The sequence below is a fragment of the Zootermopsis nevadensis genome, unplaced genomic scaffold (assembly GCF_977971745.1).
Source record: "Zootermopsis nevadensis isolate Lab colony 2312 unplaced genomic scaffold, Znev_1.0 Znev_ptg000002l, whole genome shotgun sequence".
NCBI classification, from domain to species: domain Eukaryota; kingdom Metazoa; phylum Arthropoda; class Insecta; order Blattodea; family Termopsidae; genus Zootermopsis; species Zootermopsis nevadensis.
The window spans coordinates 19,677,724-19,700,868 of record NW_028259134.1 but is presented as its reverse complement, the minus strand read 5'-3'; the positions used below and the strand labels follow the sequence as shown (position 1 = coordinate 19,700,868).

The following is a 23,145-nucleotide window of genomic DNA, read 5'->3' as shown; positions in this document are numbered from 1 at the left end:
CAATCATCACCCTGATGATGGAAGTAGTAAGAACGTCTGAGACGTCGGTCAATTTCCATCACACTACATGGCGCGATATCCGACAAGTCAGTCGTCTTCGTAATCTCAAATTTAGCTTTAATCAACAGAGAGAGGTGGAACACGCCTGAAGCAGGAAGCGTCATTACGTTCGTTAAATAAACTTACAATTCGCTAGTCTTCATTTCTTCAGCCTCTTTAGTCAGAATAAGTAAGCGACTCTTGCGTAATGTTTACATTTCTGCTTCAAACTACTTCCGACAATGTGCTACCTTGCCCTGGGCTAAGATTTCACTCTTCAATCACGGTTAACCTAACCTAAAATGGTGAACGGACGGTAAATCTCCACGCATTATTAACATGGCACAGATTCACGCTCCGGCCGCTTACACAATAAATGCCAGGGAAGTAGGACCCGGAAGCAGTCTTACCACAGCGATTGCGAAAAGAAAAATCCCTACCAGAATCGAAAATCGGTCACATAGATCACAGCCCACGATTTAAATAAATTCTCTAAGATACATACGGAAATTATCCAAACACTCACGGCTTCTTGTCTTTCGAAGTAACAGAACTTTTACAAGCATTTATTGTGTCAGTCTGTGATAACGTGCAAGCATGAGACCGGCCGATAAGAATAACACGGTAGAGAAAGAATAAGTTATTCGTCAGAAAATTCGATCCACTTGTCTGTTAATTCACCTTAAAGTTCAAATTATTGCAGTATTTTTTAAATAACTTCTAATGAAGTGAAAGAATGTCTACGTATGAAACACAATATTTGTATTCCTATCTTTCTGGAGAGAAAGCAGCAAGATAAATTTCGGAACAGCTAATCAGTTACAACTTATTCGTTTTATAAGCGACAAATATTAAAGAAATATTCGCAATATTAGAATATTTTCGTTGCACGATTGGCATTACTGCTACAGACGGGTCTCCTCAAGGTCAGACAGTGAGAGATTGCGAGTGTGGTTCAGCTGCAGCCCGTTTGAAACGAGTGAGAACGGCGTCGAGATGGCTCAGTCCAATTACAAGAGCAAAATTGTATGTATTATGAATACACTGACTATGTGGAAGTACCTGGAAGCGTAGCTTGCTTTCGCCCATCTCCCTGTTCCGCCGGTGAACCGCGGTCTTCGAACCCTCGTAACATTCGGCCCAGAACACGTTCATGGCCTCCGTCAGCTGACCATTTAGCGCCGCCTGGTACGAGTCATGCAGCGGCCTCACCTGTAACAGAAAACAGATCACTTCGTAGTGGCCCAGATTGCGATGGCCTCAATCAATTATTCTCGGAATACCCAAACAGTCAAACCCTGAGCACCGATTAGCATAAAAACTCCTATGAAACTTCACGACCCTTACTTGGGTCGCGATTTCAGTTTGGGAACCTATATCCTCAGCATCAGAAACTACAATCGCTCTGACGATGGAGGCAGTATGTACCTCCGAAACGTTGGCGTACAGCAAAAATACTATAAGGCGCCATAACTCAAACGTACGCGCAACACAATCAACATCACGACTATCCCACACCTTTCCACTCTTAGTTAAAAAAGCTTCGTGTAATGTGAACTCAGGGGTTGTAATATTTGACCGATATCGACCAATATTAAGATCGATTGGCAGCTTCTGTGCGGACTCCCGTTACATTTTACCAAAATCCTGTTACTTCTGGAGATGAAATATAAGGACGGGCACAAAGGTAATCACAATATACCCCTCACATAAATGAATACAAATGAAAGTTGTGTAATAATATACACCAGCCTTGAGTTCCTGTGTTGAAAACCCAGTGACCCACATGGAGAGTGACTGAACAAAGCGGTTGTCGTGTGACACCACCTATCTGTCCTCAGGAACCTCTGAACCGACCACTTACGGAGGTCGCCTCGTCAACACGTTACTTAAAATCCCGTATGTAATATCAATGTGACTGGGTCATAACAGTCTAGGATAAAACAGCTTTGTCCCAGAAGGAGGCGGGTGGTGAGATATTGTAAGAAATTTAATGAATCTCCGGGTTCCGTAAAAATCAGGGAATTTCCTGACTAGCTGAGTGAACTAAAGGAGACTTATCCACTGAAGTATTTACCCTTCACGTGTTCAGGAACAAAAGTCTGCTGAACACACGAAAAGGCAACAAACGTTGCGAGCGGCTCAAGACAAGAGACGTCACGGTTCAAGGATTTCACTCCTCTCAACCACAAATATTCAGTGCAGAATTCGAGGAGAGTTTTACTTAAAGCAGTACATAGAACTTCCATTGTATTTTCGTTAAATACACATAAACCCAAATAAAAACGTTTCAAATAAAAATCTGAGGATCTCAATGAGATCTACCTCAGTATTTTATCAAGCACAGCATCTCCTGGGATGAGCCGCGTTTTAAAAACACGGTGAAGAACTATTTGGTCCACATCAAAACCGGGAGCTATATTTCAGATCCACGAACCAGAATAAAACCGCCTGAAACCTTTTGGCGTCGACATGGAATGTCAAAGGGCATCAAAGTCCGCCCTACTGGGAGATTAAACGTGTATTCAAATCTCTGTACCAAGAACGCAAACACAACAAAAAACCAACTAACATTTATTGGAGATATTTCCTGAAGACAGGATATAACAAGTTTCAGCCACGACTTGGTGATGATGGACCGTCCTTTGACCAACGTCACAGTTTCCAGCTGTTCGCAGGGGCTGACCTCGGCCTCCATTCCACATAGCAAGTCCCGTAGAATACCTATTGGTGGCACACATCTCTCACTCCGACAGACGCAGCATCCATTGTTCAGAAGATGACGAATCAAACCAAGTTGAAAAGAATTGAAGGTGTACTTCAGCACGTTCATACACTCTATCCTCCAAACGTGTTCTTTGCGAATGACAAATTTCAAAACCGAGAGAATGCACCAACATACAGACTATGTACGTACATGGTACAGAGTCATTACGAAGCTAAACAGTCGCTTGGCTACTCAAGAAATTCCCAGCCTTTTATGGAAAGATTCTCTACCGTGTCCACAAGAGCTCATCACACATCATCCCGGTCCAGACTATCGTAGTCCATATCCTCACAACAAATTTCCAGAAAACTACTATGGCTCCCGAGTAATTCCATTCAGGTTTGCCAATTGAACTGCTGTGCGCATTTCTCTAGTTCTCACGCATTCTGCATGCCCACCAATCCCAATGATAGCCGTAATATCGAATTGTGTGGTCGAGAGTATAAATGACAAAACTGCACATTATTCAACATCCTCCGGTCCCGTATCACTTTCCGTCTCAACAACAGCTCTGGGATCAATGATTCCCAGGGGATCTTACACGGGGATAAAGTAGGCACAAAGTAGACAGTCGATTGTCAGCCTCTAGTACAAAGATCATTCAGTCCATCGGTCACAAAGTGCAAACCTTATTTGCCTTTGAACAAAATAATGTCAATATTTGGAGCCCAACAGAGCAAAACGTTTCTTTCTATCGCATTTGGAGGTGCAATAAAGCTAACAGCGGCTAAAGAAGTAATCTTTCGCTTTGTTCACAAAACTAGACCGATGAACAAAAAGTGGCTTCGAAACGGCCCAGTTGTTCATTAAATGGACGTCAGGTGTCTGAAAGCAAGGCGCATCACAAAGATCGTGAGAATCGCAGTAATCCGTTGCGCGATACAGAGGCCGAAGCATGTCGAAGACTTTGTTAGCGTTTAGAACTCCAATAAATCAAAACTGTGCCAGCTATTTTGTTGCATCTTCGTTTAGACACTACATCAGATATCAAATCTAAAACTTCTTGACGATGGTGAAGAGTCAATTGAATAAAAATTTTCTTGGATATTATCCATCGTCTAGTAAATATAAAACGTAAAACGACGTTTTCGGAGATGGGACTCTATCTCCGTCTTCAGGTTCCTACACAGTTGGGCCCACTAGATAGAGCTAATCCCTATCTCCGGACCGGATTAGCTCTATCTAGTGGGCCCAACTGTGTAGGAACCTGAAGACGGAGATAGAGTCCCATCTCCGAAAACGTCGTTTTACGTTTTATATTTACTAGACGATGAATAATATCCAAGAGAATTTTTATTCAATTGACTACATCAGATGCTCAGGCAATGTAACATCAAGTTAGAAATGGCGACGCGGTTATTATTAGTCATTTTTAAATCAGCCGCTTTAAGAAAACCGACAAGTTCTATTTGAACTTCATGTGGAGTATGAGCCTCTTGTACCCAAAATTAACTTCATGAATAAAAGCCCTTTCTGAAAATCTTGCAGAGAATCATGAAAAACCTCCGTGTTCTAAGGAATTCAAACCAACCCGTCACTGGATCCTTTACTTAGCCAGTTTAATCCAGTAGAATCCTCCACATCCAGCTTTTAAGATCAATCTTAATCTCAAGTGGTCAATTTCATTCAGATTTTAAGATTAAAATTCAGTATGCATTTCGTATCTCCCCTTCTCATCCTAATTCATTTAATTACGCAATAACAACAATCATCAAATAAAAAAATTATGGAACACTTCATTATGTACTTTCCTACGTCAGTCTTTATCACTTCCTCTTTCACAACCAAATATACCCCTCGAAACCTGTGCATTAAAATTGAATTCGCCCTACAATGCTTAGTGTTGCGCCCTCCTCCCAAATTAAGTCCCTCGAGGACGAAACACTAAGACGCACGGACACAACTCTTCTTGGATACATTCACTGCAGGGCCCCGTTCTTTTAATTTGAGGCTCCTCAGCAAGTCATGACACACGGAGTGGTCTACTGTCCGCTTTCGCTTCGCCTCACGACTAAAACTTAATCTATTCAAGATACATTAAAAGCAGGCGACAACCAGACCGAAGAAACAGGGCAATGACTTACCACTGTGGTCCTCAGGCACCTTCTTTGCCCAGATAGGGCGGAGGCAATATACACTGTTTTAAAGAAGCACCCAGCAGGTGAGATTTCTACAGTGTGTTCCATTTATAAGAACACTAACTCATCCACAAGCACCCCTTTACGCAAAAAAGACGAAACCAACAGTAATATTTAATTCTTATTCCAGTTGATGTACTAAAAATCGGTAGTGTCATAGGGAAGTTGGCAGTGTCTAGAGCATGCTTCTAATTTCATTCTAGTACCGTGGTACGAGACTGTTGATGATATGAAGGAAACCGATCACGTCCGGTCCCTTGTTCACTCAATGTCTGTCTCGTATTCAGGAGGTAGTCACTAAATAATGGCGACATTTCACGTTCTCACGGCGGCAATTAAGAAGATGATTGTCTTCTGGGTTGCAGCGCCATGTAGTCTGGTAAACGTTTGGCGACGTTTCTGAGGTGCTTGCGGGCATTAACAGGGAGATAAGAGCTCTGATGATGGAGGCAGCAAGCACGTATTTACACGGCCGATCGCCCAAGAAATTTTCACTGCATTCAATCGCTGTGAGAACTTCATATCTTATCGTAGAAATACTTCCCAGTGTTACTGTTCGAGTGAATACATACCGCATCACAGAGCCAGTGGCAGACAGGAACTGTCCATTAACAACTGTGTGAGTACTGTGTATGCGAAGAAAGCAATGGAGTTAATCTGAAGACACGTTTCCTGGTCACGGCTCTTTGACTCGCGATCGGTTCCGGCTGTTAGCAGCAGCGGAGTTGCATAACGACACCTGTTCAAGTGCCACTACCCGCTAGGTCAACAGGCTGTCCGAACACAGAACACAGCGAGCGCTGTGGCGAGAAACAAACTCCTGAATCCTGTGTGATGAATTCCTATAGACCAGCGTTTCTCAACCGAGAGTCCGCATATCCCTGGGGATACGCAAGTTGTGCCCGAGGGATCCAACAGTTGCATAGACAGTACGTACGTTTATACTTATTGATGTTAGTTATACGCTTTTCATCACATTTTTCGCTTCACATTCGAGTACAAAATATGACGAAAAAGCTACACTTTCAATCTATATTTTAGTCAATTCTTTCTCTATTTGATTAGAATGTATAAGATCATTTTTTGAGACGGGGTTCGTGGTGCCATCAAAGTTTAAAAACGTTGTTGTACAAGAACATCCCAATAACCAGCACTTGGGATACCTCCCAGACACTAAGCAGAAATGGTTAACTACTCGACTGCGACATTCGTTCACGGCAAAGATGTCGATTTTGCTGTTCTGGGGATGTAACGACGTGTGTGGTAGATCCAAACGTTTCGAAGGAACACAATGCGCCTAACTTCAGACCTGAACGTCTTTTACTAAACTTCATACACGGGGTACTAATTTAAATGGTTGGGCAACATTTAAAATTTCGTACATATCAAACAGTACGGACTGCCGTATTAAAATAATTCCTCAATAAATGCTAAGGAGATTACACAAAGGCCAAAGGCCAAAGGCAACAGGACGTTTCCGAAAGAACTTGCTGTCGCATCTGAGGGGGAAAGTGACGCACCAATTATGAACTATGCACAGCTGAAACAATACACAAAGCGCCATGGCGAAGACACAGCGACAAAACAAATACTTCCGGAACAACAGAAGCGCTTTCTATGTTAGAACAATGACCGAACGCCAGGCGTCCATCAATCACCTTGACTTTCTATCGATAGAAAGCTGTAGTATACAGACGGTGTGATTCGGCTATTCAAGGTTTTCTACAGTATCTCCAGGTCACAGCACAATATCCCTATATTGACCATATATGACACTGCAACAACGTAAACCATCAACACAGTTGTGTCTTGATCGGATACGGTAATACTTCTGGATCACCTCCAGACACAACTGTGTTGTCTACTATTTCATCTCTGACCGATGTAAACATCAAAAGCATCACTTCAAACAATAAAGTTGATCCATTATATGAAAATATCTGGACACGACCTCCAAAAAACTACACTACGAAAAATTGTAAAAAATTGTAATTGAGTTTTAAATTTAATATAATTTTACACCTGATGATGGTTTAATAAAACCGAAACATGTTGTAACTGTTCCAATTGTAAATCGATTATTCGATATGGAACACAGAATATTTTAATTATTTTAATTATCTTATTTTAAATACATTGTGATTTGACGGAATAACCAAATAATTTAATTTTAATTTAATAAGTCACAATATGACGCAACTACACTATCTTAAATCATCCTTGAAGAAAGGGATTTCAGAAACCGCAGGTCTGAACGCTACAATACTTGTACAACCCAGGAAATCATCTGCAGGAACTGATTTCAGACAAGGGCAGCCAAGGGCAAGGCCTGTGCAACATCAACACAAAGGTGTGGACTACCTACTTCTGCCTTACGAATTTAGTTCAAATGCCTGTCTGAATACACATTCTTTAGACACACGTGTGGCCATACTGTGACGTAATGAAGTTCAAAGTATGAATCTGACGTTCAAGGTTTGCAAAAAAAAATAGATCTTGTTACGGTATGTATATATTACAGCTGTTTAGAAGCTGTAACATTGTAACGAATTTCTTGGAAAACATGAATTTTTTATTTAATTCATTTTACTCAGAATTTCAAGAGAATATTATCTCGCAAAACGTCTAAAACTTATTTCAATTCGCGCTTCGCCTCAACACAATGGACTACGAATTGTAGGCCTGACAATTTAGCAGGTCCAGTCCATTTTACAAGTACGATGTGCTTTTGAATGTCGCATTCTTTTGGATATTACGTTATCATTTTGTTTCTCTGTCATGCACCGGACACTGACCTACTTTCAAGCGGAGTACAGACGTCCCTTGCCGAGAAGGTAGCTCACATGAGGGCATTTGTGCACAACAGAAGAATACGTTACAGGTGTTTGGAGAATATAACAAACATGTGAAACAAGGTAGGGTGTCGACACGGTCAGCCTGGAACACTAACCCCATTCAGAAGCAATGCTTGTTACGCAAGCGCCAACTATGACGGGCATAATCTCTCTCCAGTTGACTGTGAAAACCGCTCATTTATTACACCACGGCTGTGAAGCAGCCCAGCGTGAATATAGCTTCTTAAGCTGTCGCTGAAAAATATATAACATCAATCTTTTAAACCCCAGTGGTAATTATAGGCTATGCAGCACCTGCTTTAATAATCATCCCGCAGAATGTAATTATGAGCTTCATATGATTCGTAGACTATCAGTGATCATTTCCCTAAACAGCATTAACCAACTGATAATTGTAATGGAGACATTTTATTTGAGGAACGAGCTCAATTCGTCCGCGTCTTTACATGATGATGTGCGCACGAACATATGACTCGCCACGTCTGCTATCTGCCCGATCGCAAGATTCAACAGATGGTCCCAGCGTCTAATGCTAACTACTTCGGACAAAAACCTCTTCCACACTAATTTTCCAAAATACATTCAGCAGACTGAGGAATGCAGTGGGACGAGCTTTCTCTGCAGCGTGGGGACTCTCTCTTGACACATGACCCACAGACATGCAGCCAAATCACACGTTTGCACCTTAACATCCTCCTACACCACCTTCATTATAAAAGCCCTAATACAATAACACGCACTTATATTAAGACGATAAGTAGGTTTATTTTCCTCATTTTCGAAAATGAAACTCAGTCAATAAAGTGATGGGCTACGGACTAGACACCCCAACACAGCGACAGGAATTTTCTTTCAACCCCCCCCCCCCCCCCCCGAATCCACAGTGGCTCTAAGGTCTCTTGTTCAATGGTTCCGGAGAGTTCTTTTCTCAGAAAGTTGACTGGCTGAACTCTTTAGACTGGGAAATTAAGTTCGTGTCCTACTCTGGCGTTGAAATTTCCACCGCTGCTCGTTCTCAGCAGAGGCTTATCTCCTTACGACTCGATAAATTACCACGATTCTGCATTTCAGGAAGCAGCGGGCCCAAGTGGCACTAGATAAATTAAGGTCATGTCTCGCTCCAGCACTGATATCTCCGTCGATTCACGTTCTAAATGGTTCTTCGTATAACTGCGGCTTATAAATTGCGAATACTAGATCCTCATTATCATCTGGCAAAAGTGTCGCGGCTGCTAGTTTTCTATTGATAATTTTATTGCGTTATGTTAGGTGCGAGATTTATTTTACGTCTAATGAGAACATAGACGTTATGAACTGTAATCAGCAGCGGGTAGGGAGAAAAAGGTTAAGGCTTATTTTAGGGCAATGTTCTATCATTTAGCTGAAGTAACTTAGCTGAAACACGGCAAAGTGATTCACCACATACGGTCCCTGGCCGATATCTGGTTCGCGTCACCACTAGTCCAGCCCACTCGATACTTCGCGCCTAACGACTAAGACAAGCTCGCAGTGAAATCTGATCCGGTAAGATGTGCAAGTGCTGATATATAGGCTACGTGTAAGACTCAAACAGAGCCGACAAATAAAGGTGTGCAGACACATAAACTACAACTACTACTATTTCATTACAACAAAATTTAGTAAACAATCTAAATAGATGTAAGACTTGAGGTTCTCACAGCGGTGAGTATGAAGATTTCCGTCTTCTGGGTTGTTGCGCTGTGTAGTCTGGTCGATATTAACCAACGTTTCAGAGGTCATACTGCCTCCGTCATCAGGGCGATTCATCGCCCTGATGACGGAGGCAGTATGACCTCTGAAACGTTGGTTAATATCGACCAGACTACACAGCGCAACAACCCAGAAGACGGAAATCTTCAATCTAAATAGATCTCCAAAGAAAGTAACTGAGAACCACAATGATGCATGAAGCATTTTTTTAATTGTAATAAAATTCAATCCCTGCGCCGAAAGTTTTCTGCCAAAGTAGAGTTTGAGCCACGCCAGTTCATCCGCATTCTCAAAACAAATACAAACACATCGCACACAACGTGACTCGCTACTTGTTTTCCTCACGCCATTAGTTTTCTTCCAGATTGTTTGTCTCCTGCAAACGAGACTCTGGGGGGGGGGGGGGGGCCCCGCGAATGAACACTTTCTAACAATCAGGCACACGCCTGTAGTGCAGAAAATGGTACTTATTTAAATACGTTTAGATTTATTTGTTTCGATTTGTTTAATGAGTTAGTGCAGATGAGTCGACGTTAACTACTGTTGCTGCTAGGAGGGGTATGTGGGGCAGAAGATGTTATAAAGTAGCATCTCACACTGCGGAGCGCCAGTTCTGAGCGTGATCAGTGCGGGTAACACAGTGATGTGAGAGAGAAGCCCACAGCAACATGAAGCAGCTAACACTAACTCGTATGGTGAGTAGAAATTAGTATTCGGCAGCAATTGCCATTTTCAATATCGAAAATAAGTGATATGAATTACATACAATATCGGCGGCGACAACGTTCGTATGAAAACTTTTTAACCATTCAATATTTACTACATTACGAGTGACACATATATACATGACTACTGTGTAATTCTAAACAAGATTCAATTCGGAAAAGAAATTGCATTATCAACTATACACTGCGGATGAAAGGATCTTCAAGACATATGTCGTCTGAATAAGCAACTTAAGCCAATATCACGCTCCGTGCTATATCCTACAGCACGCAAGGTCCCAACGCTATATAGTCCGTAATTCAAAATTTCGTTAAGTAAATCACACGCGAGAGCGTAACTTCATTTCTCATATAACGCAGATGAACCGGCACGTCGTATGGAAAATAAGAAACATATTTCGATTTTACTCAGTGTTTACTGGATTGCGGACAACATTACTAACAGTCCATACAGTAAAGACTTAAGAAACGATTCCATCCTCCCTTCGCCCTTAACACAGAATATTAATCTAAACCTGTTATAACTTAAGTGCATTTACTAAACTACATATAAAAATAGAATTAAGACTTAATGTAAAGTGGAGATCGATCCTGTGCCTAGACACCGGGGGTAAGGCTCCAAGCATTCTTACTTAAAAATTCTTGTTTCAAATAGGAGGCTGGATGGAACCCACAGCCGGTCTGCGAACAATGGTGGCTAAGATAAAAATCCCACAGCCTGTCGGGAATCAAACAGGGGTGCTTCAGATTTTAGTCAGACACTACCGATTGAGCTATCTGGTTCCCGCGGTCTCTAATTTGGATCCAAATTGAATTTCTTTAACTTCAACAATGATCTGTAAAACCAAGTGTAGTCAAAATCTGTTCTTCATTTCGTTCACCCACATTCCAGTAAACACAAATGTTTGCACCAATGAGAACTGCCACAGAGACAAACGTACGGGCTAAACACTTCAGTCTTGTGTATCAAGACAAAAAAATTCATCCAGCAGGGCGTGGATAGCAGCCATACAGAAGCACTTTTACGATATTGAGTTTCTCAGTGGTCTTATGTCCAGTTAATGCAGACAGAAATCTCTCAATGTAGGCAAACCAAGCAGCGTGTGTATAACAATTATAATTTGTAACATCTCGTTACATATACACCACAAGAACAGTGTTACAAATAACATTTATAAACTTAATGATATTTACATTACACGTACGGCGTTGTAAAGTAGGGATATTATCTGGACGGTACGGATAAAACCAACATTTAACCGTCAACATTTCTTACACGAAATATCATCTCATTTAATGAACAAGCCCATCAGTTTCGTAGATGCTGATGGAGTAATAAGACATCGCCACTAAACGTCCATTTCACGTACTACGAACGCAAACCAGCGAGGTCTATAAAATGTTAAAATAGGACCGGACATAACACAAGAAAATACTTCAAAACTGAGTATACGAGACTATGATCTGGAATAAAGTTACCGAGTACATAAAATACAGAAATAAAACTTCGGCCCATCCGTAAAAGCGTGGAGTGCAATATAAACAAAGATATTTAAAACAAAAATTAGTTCCGAATCGAGAACTCAGTTCTAAGAACTGGTCAGTTCCACAACTAATTAATTTCTAATACCAGCGTGATATGGGGCAGTGAATCATGAACAGGGGCTTTCTCGGAGGTATTTTCATAAAGTCTGTGTTTGTGAACAAGCACACGCTGGTTGAAGGGCACATGAGGATTTAACGATTATTACATCGAAAACAAAACGTAGCATGACGAATAAACTGTACATAACGTCAGGAGCACAATTCCGGCAAACCAAACTACGTCCAGGCTTCCAAAACACGAGCAGAAGGGCTACCAACTGCGTGCAACAAACATGTTTTGGTAGTGGCAGCGTATGGGTGACTTACAGGTACAGCTCCACGCATCGGAACTACATGTACGGTTTGTTCATATAATAAGGTTAAATCAATTTTAAATTATACTGACGCCGAATGATTAAGCAAGGTAAACTGAAAATATCAGAGGAAGACGAACTGAAATATTTCAAAAACCATCCGAAATTCGCATAGGAGGGCTGAAGAAAACCACTAATAAACCAAGTGGCAATAAACTAGTCCTCTGGTAGGAATTCAAAACCATAACATCTTTAGAATACAAGTCAGGCGTACTACAGCTCAGTAAGACAAGGTACTGGTTGCAGGGACCAAAGAAACAAAGACTTCTGTGGTAGGCCAGACATATTCGTGACAAACTTGTATCAGGATAACCAATTAGTCAGTCATGACCAGGCTTTCAAGGTTAATGTGCACCAACCATATACAGCCTAGTCCAATCTCAGGTGCTGAGTTATCACGATCCTTGGAAGTGAAGCTACATGCACGGGTTCACATCCAGTTCATGAGTGCACTCTAACTTCTAGTAACTATGTGAAACAAGCCTACAGAAATTTCAGAGGGACATGTTTACCAGTGGTGAATCTTGGTCTAGACGTCAGGTCATGTGGAAATGCAATATTATTAAATCCCACCAAAAATCACAACACAATGCTAAGGTATTTAATAACACAATAATTATAATAATAAACATATAGAATGCCACTGTTATGTTAGACAGTAAAGCATTTCTTCTATATTACATAAATCAAAATGAAAGTTCAAGAGTACACTCAGAAAACGCATGCTACCACTTGATTCAGAATATTTACTGACTTACTGTTTTCATAAAACCAAAATATGTATATGGGTATCACACTTGGTCATGTTGAAGGAAGAGCACAGATTTGGGCGCTTGATAACAATAGGTAAACATTTAGACAAAGAAATTAAAAGTGCATAACTGGAAGCTTATGAAGATGGCTGTATTCTGGGTTGTTCCACCGTGTAGTCTGGTAGAAGTTTAACGACGTTTCAGAGGTCCTTGCTGCCTCCATCATTAGGGCAATAAGGCAGCAAGGACCTCTGAAACGTCGGTAAACTTCTATCAGACTACCTGGCACAACAACCCTGAAGACAGCCATCTTCAGACTCACTGCCGTGAAAACCTCAAATCCTACATAGAAGCTTCATATTTGTACTCTTCCAACAGCATGGGTGTCGTGAAATATGGTCATCTGATTCAGTAGTAAACATGTACACATACTGATATGCTGTCATATTTTCAGGTTTTCTTCATTGAAATATATGTGATAGCCTTCAGTTTTGGCCACTCAGCTGCAAGAGAACACACACGCATCCGTAGGGAGCCACCTGTTTACAGTCCACCAAAGTCTAGCTACGGACCACCAAATCCCAGCTATGGACCACCTCCAAAGGCAAGCTATGGACCCCCACCAAAAGCAAGCTACGGCCCTCCAAAGGCAAGTTACGGGCCCCCACCAAAGGCTAGTTATGGACCTCCCAAGGCGAGCTATGGTCCCCCACCAAAGGCCAGATATGGACCTCCAAAGGCAAGCTATGGACCCCCACCAAAGGCCAGTTATGGACCTCCGAAAGCAAGCTATGGACCGCCACCAAAGGCCGCCTATGGTCCTCCAAAGGCAAGCTATGGACCTCCACCAAAGGCCACCTATGGCCCACCCAAAGTGATCTACGGACCTCCAAAACCAAGTTACGGTCCACCACCAAAGGCCAGCTATGGCCCTCCACCAAAAGCAAGCTATGGCCCTCCAAAACCTAGTTATGGACCTCCAAAGGTCAGTTATGGCCCACCACAACCAGTCTATGGGCCTCCAAAAGCAAGTTATGGTCCCCCACCACAAGCCAGTTATGGGCCTCCTAGCTCAGGATACAGTGTTCCCTCTGACTCATATGGACAACCCACAGACCAGTTTGGGCCACCATCAGATTCCTATGGGACACCTGTCAGCTCCCACAAGGAGTTCGAGAACTACGACTCTCCAATGTCATCCATCTCCTTTTCTTTCTCATCGTCCACTTCACATGATGCACCATCTAGCTCATATGGTGCCCCATCTAGTTCCTACGACGCACTGTCAAGCTCTTATGGGGCTCCACATAGCTCCCACAATGTTCCCAATGCACCATCAAGTTCTTATGGAATTCCTTCAAGTTTGTACGGAACTCCTACAACTTCATATGGTGCTCCATCTAGTTCTTATGCTGCACCTGTAAGCTCTTACAATGCTCCAAAGACTCCATCAAATTCATATGGTGCACCTTCCAGTTCTTATGATGCTCCAAAGACTCCATCAAGTTCATATGGTGCACCTTCCAGTTCTTATGATGCTCCAAAGACTCCACCAAGTTCATATGGTGCACCTTCCAGTTCTTATGATGCTCCAAAGACTCCATCAAGTTCATATGGTGCACCTTCCAGTTCTTATGATGCTCCAAAGACTCCATCAAATTCATATGGTGCCCCTTCCAGCTCTTATGATGCTCCAAAGACTCCATCAAATTCATATGGTGCCCCTTCCAGCTCTTATGATGCTCCAAAGACTCCATCAAGTTCATACGGTGCACCTTACAGTTCTTTTGATGCGCCATCAAACTCTTACAGTGCACCATCAATCTCTTATGGTGCTCCGAAAGCACCTTCTAACTCATATGGTTTACCATCCAGTGCTTATGGGGCACCAACTACTTCTTTTGGAGCACCTTCAAACTTATTTGATTCTCTATCCAGCTCATATGGAGTACCATCATCATCCTATGACACACCATCAAGCTCTTATGGCTCTCCTTCTGTCTCTGATTCTTACGGCTCACCCTCAAACAGGTATGAAACTGTTGTTAAGTTTGATGATACTCAATCAGAGGCAGTGAATAAACACAGTATCTCAAGTGTTACCAAGAGGCCAGCATCTCCATTTGATCAAACAGCTTACCAGAAGAAACCAACAAATGTGGAAGTCCAGCATGTGCCCACAGTTTACAAAGGAGATGAAGGCACACAGCATTCAGTTTCACAAATAAGTGAATTCCCCAAGTATCAATCACAGGCCTCAACCCCAAGTACAGACAACCTCCCACCAAATTACTTTGAACCACATGCAGAAACTTTCGGGAACAAGATCAAACAAAGAGATCAATTTGACCCCTCAGATGCTACCTACTATGATCGAAAGGACAACTCAGCAACAACCCTTCTGCACACCAGAGGGCATGTCAAATTCCCTGACCCACAATCACAATTTTCACCCTCTATTAAGCAATGGGAGGGTTCATCAGAGCAGAGGGTGGGAACAAATACAGCTGAAGTGAAGCAGGGATAGTAACTTGCAAATAAGATGACACACACTAGCAATTAACACATTCATTTGTTCATTCATTCATTATTCATTCATAAATTCACGTGTTATAAATAATAACAGAACCCTGTTCATTGCCTAAAGCTTCACACTGAGAGGTTACAGATTCTAGTTACAAAGATTTGGGCATTTTATTTCTCAATCATCATGCTAAGAGAACATGACTTAATATTTTGAAGAAACATTCAAAACAGTTTTCATATTGTAGCAGCTTCATCCCCCTTCTAGATAACATGTATTCTTAATTACATGATACGTCCAACACACAACTTGAATTAAATCACATAACAAGGGACTCAATGATTTATGCATTTCTCCAACTGCTAGAATTATATCTTAAAATGAAAATCTGAGATTTAAAGTCGTCATGACAGTGAGTATGAAAATGGCTGTTTTCTTGCTTGTTGTGCTGTGTAGTCTGGTAGAAATTTACCGACATTTCAGAGGTGTGTTCATCGCTGTGATGATGGATGCAGCAAGGACCTCTGAACACTGGCAAATTGCTACTACACTACAACCCAGAAGACAGCCACCAAGTGTCTTGTTTGTCATTTTTGCTGCAGCCAATCAAGAAACTGACATGCACATTACCACACTCAAAACATTACCTTGCTAAGAAATCCAATTCCACTTCAGTCCCTCATCCCCAATTTGTTGTCACTTGTTAAGTAAAACATTAGTGCAATATTTTTATATGTATTTATGCAGACTGTATGTAAAGCTTATGTATTTAAAAACTGTTGATTATATTAATGGTATGACTGCATAATGTGCACAGTTCAGATATGTAAACCAAAGAAATAAACCAATATCCTGTACCTTACCACTCGCTGCTTCCATAACAATGAATTTAACTATTTGTTAACAGAATGGTGTTATGGCTGACTCGTGAGCCAAGAACCTACTAACAGATAGAATCCTCACAATTTTGCACTGTACCGTGTGGCAGTGAAAAAATTCTATCCAACATAATATAGCAGCCCTTAGAAGTCTTCATGTGCCTAAGTGTTAGCTTCCATACTTTCAAAACCATTAACAAACACAAGATCTGACCACAGCCTCATTCCCAAATTCTGTAAATATCAGGATTAAAACTAAAGTCAATAAATTCACTACTAATTTCTCCAGAATTTTTACATACCACTCCATAACAGCATGACATCTGTCAGTAACCGATCACATAATACATCTCATGTATGTTATGACTGAAAAGCAAAAATTCTTTTTGTGTGCACGGTCTAGAAAAATTAATATGAGAAGCTACTGCGAATTAGTGTCGCCCTCGGTGGACTGGTGGTTAGCGTGCTTGCCACTGGACCCAAGGTTTGTGGGTTCAATCCTGGCCGAGGTCGATGGATTTTTAAAGGTGATAAAAATCCATAGCACAACTTCCTTCAGACGGGAAGTAAAGCTGGCGGTCCAATGTCATAGATATACGGCAAGTAAAAGAACCTTACGAGCATGATACGACATATTTCATAAGCAAAATTCAGCAGCCACTTCTCACCCAAGTCTCCTGATTAACTGCTAGATGGCTCTGGCAGTCAAATCAGGATTGAGTAGAAATTGTGCAGAGTCAGTTGGCTGGTCACTCACTACTCATAAGCGTACACTTTACGGCCAAGAAACCTCCGAAAAGGAGGCAGCGAAAACCCACATCTGGGTTGTAGAGCCAAGAAACAACAACAACTGGGAATTAGTGGACTCCAGAATTTGGATGAATCAGATTAGGTATCAAATGTCATAAAATTTGTTTTAGCAACAACGGAACAGAATAAAATAATGTGACAGCCACAGTAAGAAACAGGATAAATGAATTAGGTACATATCTATATATGGATATGGTGTAGAGAATGGTTCTTTCAGCACAAAGATAGAACATAAAATATGACTCTGAGGCAAATATGAAAGTATAATAGTTATCCTACCTTTTTCTCCATGAACGTCTTCCACTGGGCCCCCTGACAGTAAGACTGGAAATCATCAAAGAAGGCAGGGCCAGCCTGTGTCTGGGGCAGATCTGGCAGATGAGATGCCAACCCAAAAGTGACACTCAGCTTCTCAAGCAAGGCTTTCACTACAGGAATCAGGAAGGAGTAGTGCTCCTGGTTGTTCACTGTGAACATTATAGAAAATGTTGGAAGGCTTGTGGAGTAGGTAAGTATAGCCTATGTGAAACAGGACCCCACAGTAAACAGGCAGGACTGAGTGTACACAAGCAGTTACCTTCAATAGTTCTCTGCACAGTGTGATTCATGAAGTAGAGCAGGAAGGCACCCTCCTCACAATCCTTCATGTTGCGAGTCTGTATGAGTGCATGAAGCTTGGCTGTTGCCATGGCACAAAGTTCCAGGTTTCTGTTTGCAGAGCAACTTAGCAGTATTCCTGCAATGCAGGGGTTATAATAGCACGTGATCATTATACAATCCTGTATTACTAGTGTCACTTACAACTCACGTGTTTGTACATGTGTTATGTTGTTATTACTGGTCACAAAAGCAAAGGTATGAGGAAATGGTTGACTCCAATAACACAATGTTCAAACTAAATTTTGTTAAAAAAAAAACAGTCGGTTCAAATGCTGAAAGAATACATATGCACAGACAGAATGGTATTCTTATGGGCTAAATGTTTTTCCTTAAGAAAAGAAACCAGGAAAAAAACTCCAGTATCTACCAGGAACCAAACTTTGATCACCCAGCCCAGAGTCTGTCAATCTGTCTCACAAAATTAACCTATTTCCAATTTATTTTATGCCCCGCATTATTCAATATTCTCAGCTGTTTATTTACTGCGGCTTCACACAAAACAGCTTGCACAACTAGTGTCTTGTAAATGCCAATTTGGAAAGAACAGGAAATTCAAAGCTATATAACAGCAACCATATCTTATGCTTTTCATTAGTTCACACCATGTGGATTCTGAGTTTCAAGTTCAAAAATATTTCTAACAGACAAACAAAGATGCAACCAAGATTCACAAACTTGGTTATTGGTGCTAACTAAAGCGCAGAGAAACATGTGACAAAGGCAATATGCTGCACCATCCAATGACACTCACCAAAAGCCATCTTAGCCATCTCAGTCCACTCTTCACCAGGCCCCTCCTGGAACACAAGGAGGGTATCCAGGAGGCCAAGTACTCCATCCAGCAACTACAACAATAGGTAACTCCATGGTACAGAGTGTTCAACAGTTACTACATTTCACAAATAGTTCTTTGCTATTATGTAACTTGAGAGTTTATCACTGTGTTCACAAGTCAACTTCTGGATGATATCCTCAGATAATTCAATATAGCTAACACCCCCACATTCTACTTCTCTAAGATTCATTTTAATATTGTTAATCATTACAATACTTCTGACAAAACTGCCACCAACGGACTCCCGAGACTTCAAGCTCAAATCTCAAATTATTAACCCATTCATTAGGTCAGGAAAAAGAAACTGTCCAAGTGCGAGGCACTATGAAATGTTTTCTAATAATCATATGTTTTATGGTGAATGATTCTCTGTCTCATACCAAAACTTTCAAGTCAAAAGATCATGCCTAACAGCTGAATAACATCATGAAGTAAACAAACAAACAAGACAATCAGTTCAGGAAAATCACATCCCACGAAACTGTTGTTGAATATAGACACACCGGAATTATTACACATTTATTACAAGACATACGTAAAATGAATACAGGTAAATATAAGATCTCTGCCAGTGCCACTTCTCCATCATTAACTGCTCTGGGACTGAACCTGAACCTTCATGAGCAGAAATTGGCCTCCGAACGCCACAAATGCCTTACCTTTACAGAAGTTTTCTTTGAAGTATCCTCATTGGGATCCAGAACTATAAGATCATAGATCCACCTCATAAGCTGAGCAGCATTTTCTGCTTGGACAGAGAGTGCCATAGTCTGTCCCAAGTCTCGTAGATCTGACAGCGAGGCCTGCACCCCCATCTCGAGGATCCGCAGCTTCAATTGCAGGTGTGAGCAGTATAGCTCATTGTTCAGTCCCAGGAGGTTTATACATGCCATGACTTGACCACGCTCCTGCACAGTGGAACAAAACATGACACCTGACTGAATCCCTCATCACAAAAACCAAAGGTTTAACAGCAATTATACTAAAGTATATCCCTTGACATTATCCTAAGCCACTTTAACACAGTTCACATCTAGAAACTTACACCCTAATATCCAGTTGAACATTATCCTCTCACCTCCATCCTTGATTTCCAATATGGTCACTTTTGAAGGGTTTACAGTCCAAAATTTTGTATGCTTCTTGTTTCTCGCAACTGAAATACTTGTTCAACCTACTGTACCCTTCTTGATTTAAATATGCTTATGACAGCAGCAGACTCTGCCAAGTTCTTCATTAAGTGACTTCCTCTGAATCTAAATATTTTGTTCACAATTAGCTGTAAAGCTGCAAATTATGTTATACTATCACTGGCAGAGAGGTATGTCAAAACCATACAAAACATCTGGTAAAATGACTCTGTGTGTGTGTGTGTGTGTGCATGTGCATATGTGTGTATACTTTTTTTATTACTATTATCTGACTCAAATAGGCTAATGATTTTAATATGTGTAATAGTTACAAGTTTCATCTCATGGATTACTAAAAAATTTATTCATTTTTAAACCAGCAAAATATTGTTAAAATTTAAGTCACTTTCCAGCAAAGCAGCCATCCTACATAACCATCACAGACCATAATTTCAGTTTTGCATGCAGCCACTAATAATCAGAATATTAGCTTCTCTACTTCTAACCACTCATCTCAAACTTCTCTCCAATCCCAAAGGCAAGAACCTCCACAAAGTGGTTTCATATACTGAGTCTCTGATTAATTAACACCATTTAAACTGTAATTATTCTACATGAATGAATACAAGAAAATGGTCTTGAATGTGAAGCAGGTAAGGATTTGGAAGGAGGATATCAAGAGCTACTTAAAAGTATTATACCAGAATTTAGCTGACAGACTGTCAGGATACCTGGCACCTCCTGAATATACATTCACAGTATTACCTCTGCTCAGGACCAAACATCTTGATTGAGCAGTTAGCATTGCTGTTTTTTATTCACAAAGTCTCATGTTCAAATCTTGACCCAGAAACTGGCTATCTTAAAGTTCTTTGAGATTTCCCTCAATCCCTCCAGGCAAATGCCAGAATTAAATTATACAAGTGCTTCTTTCCACATCATTTCTAATTTGTCATTTACTAATCATTCATCACTATATAATCTAAGCAAGTGAAAGCATCACTGAAGAAATCAAGAACAAATAAGTGTTGCAAAGTGGTAAGAGATCTGAATTTAACCAGATACTCCACATTACAAAACTAACCTTCCAGGCCTCCTTGCTTGCCCCATCTACACCCCTCCAGAGCACAGTGAACAGGATGTTTGCCACCAGGTAGCAGAGCTCGTCCTCCTGGTCTACCAGTTTCTCAATGTCGACATCCTTCCACTGCCTACAACAAAATCATGTACTGTTACAACATCACATGCTATCCTATTTGTATCATTATTTCGCAGAAAGACTATTAACAGAACAGTCATGTGACCTGTGTTATACAGGAAGAGGATTTAAAGACACAAATGTCAGTAAACTTCTACCAGATGACATGATGCAACAACCCAGAGGACAACCATCTTCAAGAGGTTTAACAGTTTAGCAGTATGCTACCGCAACGCATGAACCGCTGATTCACATCTAAGACATGACGAACAGCAGACAAAGATTAATGTCATTCCCCACCTATGTAATAGCAATTTATAACATTTAATGCTTCACAGACCAATAAAACAAGAGTGAGTTTCCCAGAGGACTGCCAGTCTGTCTCTATCTGTTCCACATTACACATTAAACTAACAAAAGATCAACTATAAAAATTATGAACAGAACTGTTTGTGAATAACATCAATACTGCATAAATTACAATGCAAATAATGATGAGCTGCATAATTTGTAATTTTTCCCAGATACTAATAAGGATAAGATTACCAGGAAATATAGCACACATGTAAGTGAAAACTGCATACAAGCTTCCAACAGCAAACCCATAGATGCAACATACTTGAGTGCTACAGCCACAAGCCTCTCATTCTCTTCTCCCTCACTGCTGGCATTAGAGATGCTCTGGGCAGATGCAATGCTCACATTGTCCTTGGTGGAAGCAGAGCTGTCATTCAGGTTGGGTGATGACAGGTCCTCAGTGCTGCTGCTAGATCCAGACCTATCAGTATAATGTCAATCAGCAAAACTTAATTACATGAACAATAGCTGAAAATTCAAAATTCAGGCCTAAATAACAGTATCAAAACCACACCATACAGTCATAATTCACAAAAATAATATATACCACTTCACAGACATACCACGTTTGCACAAACATAAGCCACACCTTTTTCAAAACTTTCATCCCCTAAAATTTGGTTGTGATTCTTTATGACATAGAAATAATCAGTCTGAATCACACTTGTGTATCCCTTGTCCACATTTTACTATTATCAACACCAACCATGTAACTGCTACCAAGTTTGACTTTGGACCAGTATTAGAGACTGTGAGACTGGGAGACAAGGTACAAGAATATGGATAGTGTTACTGGTTGTCACACAACCAATGTCTTTGGAAATCTCCGATGTGGCTTATAAATGAGATTGTACTTATTTACTTCCTTCTAAAAATTTAGCTGTGGCTTATATATGCACAATTCATGTAACATTTCCCTTTTATTTTGTTAAAAATATATCACACTGAAAACTGGCTCAAATATAGGCTGCAGATCTTAGATACGTCTGTTTTTTGCATCCATACAATTCTTTATACGAAGATACATTTTTTCTCTTTCTTCTGTAATTTTATAAATTTCTATCTGAACTTCATATAAAGAAAAATTACATTGGCTTATATGAACCACATTAAATTCACCTAAAAATATATACAGCAGACCCGAATATCTGCGTTGTTGTTTCAAAGGCAAAACATACAGATAAGCATGCCAGTCCCTGAATGCATTCATTTTATGCACTTTGTGCAAAGAACATGCAATAAAACATAAGATGACATATACAGCCTGTCCCTTATGAGCACATTTTCCACAAAGCATTCACTGTAATATGTTTCTTCACCTGTTCCCCAAGCTCATGGTATCAAGATCTAAACCAAGGGTCGCAAGCAACTGTGGCGTTCGGACAGGGCGAGGAGAAGCCTGTGACGGTGATGGGGAACACTCCCGGTCTGAGGAAGTCTCGTAGAGTGAGATCAGACTCCGGCGCTTCTTCAGTCTGGAAACAGCTGACTCTCCTAGTTCTTCCAGACTTTCCTATACCAACAGCAACTCATATATGTTACTGAGCCAATGAGGCTAGGAGCAGCTTTAATCACAGAATCACATAAATTAATCAGCTCTTGAAAAAAGAATGGCAATCAAATTATACCCATGTTAATTGACAGTATTGCTTCAGAAAATACTACAATCATGTGCTCAGTCCCTGATACAACTACTTGTAGGTTTTGTTCTTGACTAGTATAAAGAGTCAACCAAAATCCAACAGGAAATGATTCCTTATGTATCTTCACCGCTCACCTTCTTTCTAC

At 40.8% G+C, this 23,145-nt stretch overlaps 2 protein-coding genes across 12 annotated transcripts in view; one reads left to right on the top strand and one right to left on the bottom strand.

Moving 5' to 3' along the window:
- LOC110835287 (neurobeachin-like protein 1) overlaps window positions 1-23,145 on the bottom strand; it is a 174,461-nt gene that overhangs the window by 125,774 nt on the left and 25,542 nt on the right. For all 9 annotated transcript variants that reach the window (XR_015536997.1, XR_015537000.1, XR_015536999.1 and 6 more), the window contains 8 exons: window positions 22,677-22,870; window positions 21,620-21,778; window positions 20,887-21,013; window positions 19,332-19,580; window positions 18,589-18,682; window positions 17,755-17,913; window positions 17,457-17,644; window positions 1,102-1,251 (listed from right to left, as the gene is read on the bottom strand). Coding sequence is in view for 4 of the 9 variants with exons in the window: in XM_087355540.1 (XP_087211666.1) it covers window positions 1,102-1,251; window positions 17,457-17,644; window positions 17,755-17,913; window positions 18,589-18,682; window positions 19,332-19,580; window positions 20,887-21,013; window positions 21,620-21,778; window positions 22,677-22,870 (1,320 nt within the window). In the remaining 5 variants the exon portion in view is untranslated. The remainder of the gene's footprint in view (window positions 1-1,101; window positions 1,252-17,456; window positions 17,645-17,754; window positions 17,914-18,588; window positions 18,683-19,331; window positions 19,581-20,886; window positions 21,014-21,619; window positions 21,779-22,676; window positions 22,871-23,145) is intronic.
- LOC110835289 (uncharacterized) lies at window positions 10,127-16,351 on the top strand. 3 transcript variants are annotated; one of them, XM_022075366.2, is made up of 2 exons: window positions 10,127-10,225; window positions 13,420-16,351. In XM_022075366.2, exons 1-2 carry the CDS (start codon window positions 10,199-10,201, stop codon window positions 15,490-15,492), a joined length of 2,100 nt encoding a protein of 699 aa, XP_021931058.2. In that variant the 5' UTR covers window positions 10,127-10,198; the 3' UTR covers window positions 15,493-16,351. The 3 variants fall into 3 exon arrangements, with proteins under 3 accessions (XP_021931058.2, XP_021931057.2, XP_021931056.2); XM_022075365.2 differs by lacking the exon at window positions 10,127-10,225 and adding an exon at window positions 11,877-12,195; XM_022075364.2 differs by lacking the exon at window positions 10,127-10,225 and adding an exon at window positions 12,282-12,810.

What these genes read in the sequence shown, in the direction of transcription:
- LOC110835289 (XM_022075364.2), top strand. Translation starts at nt 12,718, where the DNA reads ATGTTTACCAGTGGTGAATCTTGGTCTAGACGTCAGGTCATGTGGAAA. An exon ending in AATCACAACACAATGCTAAG is followed by an intron (nt 12,811 to 13,419) that starts GTATTTAATAAC and finishes TCATATTTTCAG; the next exon opens with GTTTTCTTCATTGAAATATA.